At 38.9% G+C, this 7,570-nt stretch overlaps 1 protein-coding gene across 2 annotated transcripts in view; it reads right to left on the bottom strand.

The window, feature by feature from the left end:
* Positions 1-1,226: 1,226 nt before the first annotated feature.
* Egfr (epidermal growth factor receptor) overlaps positions 1,227-7,570 on the bottom strand; it is a 203,309-nt gene continuing 196,965 nt past the window's right edge. For both annotated transcript variants that reach the window (XM_046460342.2, XM_046460349.2), the window contains exon 28: positions 1,227-7,297. In XM_046460342.2, the coding sequence (XP_046316298.1) occupies positions 6,936-7,297 (362 nt within the window). In that variant the 3' untranslated portion in view covers positions 1,227-6,935. The remainder of the gene's footprint in view (positions 7,298-7,570) is intronic.

Below are 7,570 nucleotides of genomic sequence, written 5' to 3'. Positions count from 1 at the left end.
TTAGAGTCAACAGTGCAGGCATTAGGGGGTGGTTGGAGCCAGCAGAGCTTAGTTTCCTGCTCTCAGTTCTCCTGAGTAAAAGAAACAAGGTAGAGCATTGTGTGGTGACCAGCTGCTGGAGGGAAAGCTATGACCAGGAGGGCCTCGCTTAATTCTCTGGAGTCAGAATCTATTGGAAAGTCAAAGAAATGGAAAGCTCCATGGACCATCCCATTTGCTTGGGGGGAGCTGATTCCAGGTGCTAGCTGCACTCTCAAGCTAGCACAGTGAGTGTGTGCTGCTCTTCCTGCCCTTGACATTCCTACCTCAGCCCTCAGAGCTGCTTAGTCTTGGGCTCTGAGTTTCTGAGAGTTGTGTTCTTCAGAGGCGTCATTGGCTCTATCAATAGCTTTACTTTTTCTTATTGAGTTCAAATCCCCTTTCACTCTTATGGATAGAACAACTGAGAAAACTTTCCTTATTCATTCATGCGTTATGTGTAGAACTTGGGTTTTGTTGTTGTTGTTGTTACCAGGGATTAAACTCAGGGGCACTTGGCCACTGAGCCCCATCCCCAGCCCTATTTTGTATTTTATTTAGAGACAGGGTCTCACTGAGTTGCTTAGCACCTCACTTTTGCTGAGGCTGGGTTTGAACTTGCAATCCTCCTGCCTCAGGCTCCCAAGATGCTGGGATTACAGGTGTGCACCACCACACCTGGCTAGAACCTGTTTTTTTTTTTTTTTATAGTTTGCTTACCTCTATAACAAGAGTGCGAAAAGGCTAGAAATGACCATGCTATCTGAAGAGTTTGAGTCAGAATGTGATTAAGAGCACCTGGCATGTGAGGAGAATCCAAGGAGTCACACAAAAGAAATCACTGAACTGGCTTGTGGGTGGGTTTTCCCATTAAAACCTTATCCAACCACTGAGGTGAGAATGTTGAGAGTGGGGAGGCTGTGTCTAAGGACAGGAGCTATATGAAGCTCCTTGTACTCTCTGTTCAGTTATACTGTGACCCTAAACCTGCTTTAACAATAAAGTTCATTAATTATTAAAAAAATTTAAAGTTACCAGTTGGAGTGGGTGTGGTGCTCAGTGGTAGAACACTTGCCTAGTATGTACAAAGCCCTGGGTTTGATCCTCAGCACAGCAAAAATACCCAATAAATAAATAAATAATAACATTATTAGGAAAGAACATCTGTAGTTGGTCAAATGTGAATAACTAAAATCAACACAGCACTGTTAACAAAGAATATAATATTATTACAAGGTACTTAGGAGTAAAGAACAATGAATAGTATACATCTAATGTTTTAATAATATACAATCATGTTCTGATCAACAGTATAAACCATATAAAAGAGAATCTTGCTTTCCATTTGTACATTGCAAAACTTTACAAGGTTAACATGTACCAAATAAAGATGCTCTAAAGCTATTGTTTGAATACTACTAACATGAAGTTATTGCTGTCTGGTGTTAATCAGTTACATCATCACTTCTAATACCAGTCATCAGATCCATGGGATCTCTTAATTTCCAAGAGATTATATAGCAATATTATTTTGTAGTCAAATCATGTCAATAGGGCTTTTTTTTTTTTTTTCAAGAAAGTAAATGCATTTAAAAACGTCTATCTAGGTGATGGGGTGGGGATTCTTAATACCTCTGCTTGTGATTCAAGGCATGACAAGCTTAGGACCTCAAAGGATACACTGTGACTGTGCATATGTACATAAAAGCAAAATCACAATTAGTTGCTTCAGTTTTTATCCCAGGTATAGTTTATGAATAAAGTATAAAAATCCTCTTGCACTTTTATTTCTGTAAAAGTCATTCAACTATTTACCAATCCTCTTGAAGTCTGCCCTTTGTAATGTAACTGATAGATCAAGGTTATCCTTCACTCTGGAAAGTAAAAGGTCACTTGGGAGGGCAACAATGTCAGTTGCAAAAGCAGCAGGAATAGTCACTACACCTTTATTTTACTACCAGTTGGCCTTTAATAGAGAGACAGACTTAGGAAATGACAAAAATAGGTGTCTGTTTTATATTTTCTTTGCTTTCTCTCCACTGGTTAGACATTCTGCCCTCTAGTGCATGGGCAGCCATCATGGGAACTCTGTCCAGGTTCCTGATTCTCAGTGACAGATGCTATCTTTGTGTCTTAGAATTCTCTCGGCCTGGGAATCACTCACTCTGTGGAATTTACTTGCAAGTCCAGGTCCCTGTGGCTCTTCTGATGGCTCTCAACCTTGGCTGTGATTTGGAATGACTTTAGGAGTTTTTAAAAGTACAAATGCCTGGGTTTCACTCATAGAGAAAGGTATAATTGGTCTCAAAATAGCTGGGTTTTAAGGGTTTTGAAAGGTCCCCAGGTGATTTCAAGGTGTAGCCAGGGAAGCTTCTTTAGGTTGGTTATGATAAGACTCTTAGTAGATTTCATAAACATGTTGAACATTTGTATGGCTGTCTACATACTTCTAAGTCTGTATTGATAAATGAATATCAATTGTAAATATAAAATCAAAATAATTTGTGTTAAGTCAGATTAACATATATAAACCCCAAAGTGCTATATTATTGCTTTTGTTACACTTATAAGGTCATATTGGCAGATGATCAGAGTATAATATGCATTTGGATTCTTCTAGTAGTAATAACAGATAGTAATCCCTACAGTGATCCTTTTCTATTAACAGACTGACCAGAACCTGATTCAGATCAACACTAAGTTAGTGGGCTTTTTATCTTTTCTAATTTTATAAATATTGAATTGATGCTTCTTCTATTCACCATGTTGACCCAACTTAGCTCTGCAATGAGGCTGTACCTTCTTATAAGAAAGACTTCTCCTGCTTTAGTTTAACCCTTATAAGCAAAGATTTCAACTTCAATTTTTAATTCTATTGCAGTCTTTCTAAAGTACTTCCTTTAATAGAAAAATTAGTTTCCTAAAAATATACTTTACAAAGATCAGTGCTACATAAAGAGGACAATATTCTGCAAAAAAAGTTACAAAAATAGATTTACATTTCAAAACCTGTCTGAATGTGTCTTTTTTAATAGTACAAAGATGTTTGTCCCTAGTATGGCAGGTGTGGTGGGAAAAGAGGCAGAGATTTCTGTTCAGTTAAGGTTTTATAGCTTCAGGCAAGGAAATATAAACAGATCATTGTGTTATAATAAAAATGTGTGCTTATCAAAAGAAAGAAATACAAAGTACAGATTAAGGGCAATTTCAACAGCTGCCTCTTAAGAGGGAGCAGTTCACTCAGTGGGGGTAGGGGGAAGGAGGCTGATTTTTACAACTTACTTTTTAGAAAATACCAAGTGTCCTGATAAAGGACACTTTGATAACCTGATAGCCTGATAAAGCTATCAAGGCTCAGATTTGGATATTAGCTAATTTCAGCATAAACTGCTAGTAGTAAGGAATTGGAAGCTTTTGGAATGGTCAGTAGTGGCCAAGTCTTAGGCATAGGGACAATTATGTATTTTTCTTTCTGTGACATGGGAATCTCTATACTACCCAGGCTTTTTTATTCTACCATGACTTAGAGCATGGTATAGGCTTGCTGTAGGCTTGTGCAGCTAAAGGAGACCTTGGAGATTTGTATATTAGAACCAAGTGGGTAAAACCTTTGAGATTCTGATTGAATTGGTCTCCAGAGACTCTAGACATCTCTTTTAAACTCTCAGGATTCTTGTTTGCACTGAGGGTGAGACCTGGCTTGTTAGCATTAGGCAACAACTGCATCCTACCCATATGCAACCAGAGAACTTGATGTGAGTGAGTGTGGGTGGGAGTCCCACTGGTGAGTGCCAAGGCTTGCCCTCTCAGACATTTCATTTACACAAGTGATTCTGAAATCTTTGGTGCATGAAAATTTGGTGCACAATGGGATAACCTGGGGGAATACCCTGAAGAGTTCATGATTTTGGCTGCACCTGAGAAAAAAAACAAATCAGAATCCTTTGATTGGAACCAAGAATTCCAAAGGGCATCCCAGCCTGGGACAAACTCTTTTTGTACTTACATAATCCATGGTTCTTCAATGTATGCAGCTTGGGTGGAGGGTCTAAAACAAACTTAATAACTTGCAACAAATACCTATGCTTTCTCATCTTCTGCTGGAACGCAATATAGTGCCTCCATTAGGCTCCTACCTATAGAAAACAGTGGCAACTGGACTCACAACAAATTTAGAGTTTGAAAGATTCGTCCTTTTTAAAATCACGAGGTGGTAAGTATTTTTCATAGTATGCAATGATAGAGACTTCTTACACATTGTGAAAAGATGTATGCAAAATTTGTGACGTGTTGTAAATGTTAGTTCCTGACTCTTACTTTCCTCTGAACTCTGTTTCTAAAGGCCAGATCTGAGGCTAAGGCCACAGGCAGAGGCCTTCCAGGAACTGTATGAGGAAGAATTAGCAGACAGATGCTCAGGAATATATTAGGGACTGATTATCAATGAGGAAGAATGGAAGGGAATTTTGAGATTAGACCTGTCAATGCTGTGATATGGAAATAATGAGAACCCGGGTAGCTCCTCTCCAGTAATGGCACAGGGGTCCTTAACAGGGCTCTGACTCTGCAATTCTCATAGCCTGAATATCTCCCTGAATAGACACAGAACATTTTGGGAAACACAATCTTAGAATAAATAGAAATAAAATTTTATGCAGGAAAAATTGAAGTACAAAGAGAAGAAAAGCAAATTTGAATAGTTTTTGTAGTTTATTTTGTTATAGGAAAGTATTCCAAAGTACAAAAATAGTAGAATTTCATTGCTACAATTCAACTGGCTTAAGATTGCTCTTGCTCACAAATCATCTGCTTCTTGACAAATAAGTGACAGCAGAAAGTGAGTCATTCTGTTTCCCATGTCTGCATACACATTGACTAAGGATTTTCTTTCCATTATGAGTACTGAGGTGAATAGATAATGAAAGTAGTTTTATGATAATGGCACATCTCAGATTCTTAGAATGTTCCTTAATCTTCTCACTAATCATTTTGAGAGATGGTAGCCCAGAAGAGAAGGGGACATTTAGGGAACCTGGGGAATGCTGCAAACCTAGTTCCAGCTTAAAGGAGCAGCACGTCAAGATGACTGAAATTGCCTTTAAACCTACTTCATCTGTAAATTTCTCCAGCAATGTTTTCTTGGTTGAGATTCCCTCTGCTGGGAGTATACTTTTCATTTCCCTTGTAGCTTGGACTTTGGCCATGTTAGAGGCCCAGCTGCAATATCACCTCCTTGATGTACCTTCTAGGTCTCCCCAGGAGGAATTCACTCATGCCTGCTCTGTGCTCTTGGTATTTAGCTGATATACAATATTTATCATATTGCTATAAGGGTAGTATTCATAAGTCCACTTCCCTTACTATATTGTGGACTTCTTAACATAGGGATTTCTTCCTTGATGAGCTGGAAGGAGAAAATGTTGACAATGAGGGTTTAAAACATTAAAGGATTGCCCTTAACCAATTAGGTTGCAAAGATAAGAAAATTAGGGGAAAAATGTTGGTATCCTAACTAGTTGGATAGTCCAATTATAGGGGCATTATTTTAGGATGAATTTCTCCCCCCTTAAAACATCTAAAGATATGAAAACACCCTTATCAATTTCAAACTCTAATTTCACATTTGCCACTTGAATTCCACTCTACTTATAATGTTCTCTTTCTCTGCACCTGTACAATGTGCCTATTCTGGGTGCTTGTCCTTGCATAGTAGACTCAGGGCCTAGATATTCTTTCATGAAGGGCCAGGAGGGGTTTGGGGGGTAGCTTAGCAGGCAGGGACACATACCCTTCCAGTAAAAAGCCAAACAAATGAAAAAACTTTTAAAATGAAATGAAATAAAAAAGATTATCTTCTACAAGTTTTTTTTTTTTCTGTGTGTGAAGAGTCGTGAAGGTGAAATGAGTTTTAAGAGCAGTATCATTTTTGTAGTTTCATGACAATCCCCCCAAAGACCTAATGCATTTCATCTGAGACTCACATTTGGGGACCATGGTCCTTTGTGTACTCTTGCGGGTGTTGTTACATCTTAAATAAAGGCTATTGGTCTGAACATTGATGGACCAAATACAAACTCTTAGTTATTCTTTGATGTACCATCTTCTTTTGCTGATGTCACGACATCAAGACAGGGAAAGCATATTAAGTTTCAAAACAATTGAATGGAAAATAAACAAGTCTAATACTTATAATTAGAAAATACTGGTAATCTAATGGGGAGTAGTACCATGGAAACATTTATACAAAAGCAAGTCTGAAGGAGAATTCAACCCCTTCAATTCTTCTTCACCCAGGAAAGAACAAAGTGGCTTATCCTATTGTACCTGCTTTGATTTGATTCAGTAATCAATCTGGCCTGCTTAGGACATGCAGGATTCCTTGTATATTTAGTTGTCTTGCAATGGAAGAGTCTTGAAGCAGAGCCAGTGGAATCAAGTGCTAGTTGGAAGACTTGTAGCCTATGCTTCTTGGTCACAGTTGGGCCTGGATCAACTCAGTGTAGCAAGAGCTACAAGCAAGTTTCTTTGTCCTTGGAAGAGCCCATTAAATCATAATTATAGTGACAATTAAAAATCCCCAAGACCCCCAAGCAGTAAAAGTCCTTATATATTTTTTTATTTATATTTCTAATATACCTCACTGAAAGTTAAACTTCAGCTCAAATGGACAGCTTTCTTCCTGGATGCCTTTTTGTGGAAGCTTCACAGTTTGATGATCAAGTAATGAGCCTACAACTTCCTAAAGTGCATCCAAGGATGGGGCACTTCCTGGTTGAAAGAAGCTGATCAGAGCTCAGTGGTAAAACGAGTCTGAGAGTTAACAAAGGCATGGCTATCAGGAGTGAAGTAGCTGCCATGGCTTGGTCCTGGGTTTCTGAAGAGTCTAGAATCTTTACGGCTGATGCTACCTTCCATGGTCATGCTCCAATAAATTCACTGCTTGGTGGTGCTACTCGTAGGTATTCTGCATTTTCAGCTGTGGGACCCTTAAAGATGCCATTTGGCTTGGATTCCTTGGGCAAGAAGTCCTGTTGGTAGTCAGGGTTGTCCAGGCTAATTTGGTGGTTGCCTTTCTGGGCCCAGTGGGCAGAGCTGTCAAATGCACTGTTGACACAAATAGGCTGGGTGGTGTTGAGATATTCAGGGTTGCCCACGGCGTTACTGTGGGGATTTTGGTAGTGTGGGTCTCTGCCAGCTGCTGGATGCAAGGGTTGATTGTGATAGACGGGGTTCTGCACAGATCCTGCAGGCCTCTTAGGAATAGACTGGTTTATATATTCTGAAATAGAAAAAAAAGTGAAATAATGAGAAATGAAATAATGAGAAAAGCATCATTCCAAGATAACAAAGCAGGATTCCATGGCTCATTGTGAACCCTGTGAATCTCTTCAATGAGGCAACCGATCACAGAAGGTAAGAAAGCTACTGTAAAATAAACTGTGTTCATTTCTGTACTTGAAGGAATGCACACATGTATCTTTTGTAAATTTAAAATTCTCAGAGGATAGCTTGCCTTCATTTGTGTATGTGTGTGTGAATTGTGCACACAGTG

The sequence above is a fragment of the Marmota monax genome, unplaced genomic scaffold (assembly GCF_021218885.2).
Source record: "Marmota monax isolate L192 unplaced genomic scaffold, Marmota_monax_Labrador192_F-V1.1 WCK01_AAM20220418_F8-fsc00219, whole genome shotgun sequence".
NCBI classification, from domain to species: domain Eukaryota; kingdom Metazoa; phylum Chordata; class Mammalia; order Rodentia; family Sciuridae; genus Marmota; species Marmota monax.
Note: the sequence above shows the minus strand (reverse complement) of the source record. Positions and strands in the feature narration are given on the sequence as shown.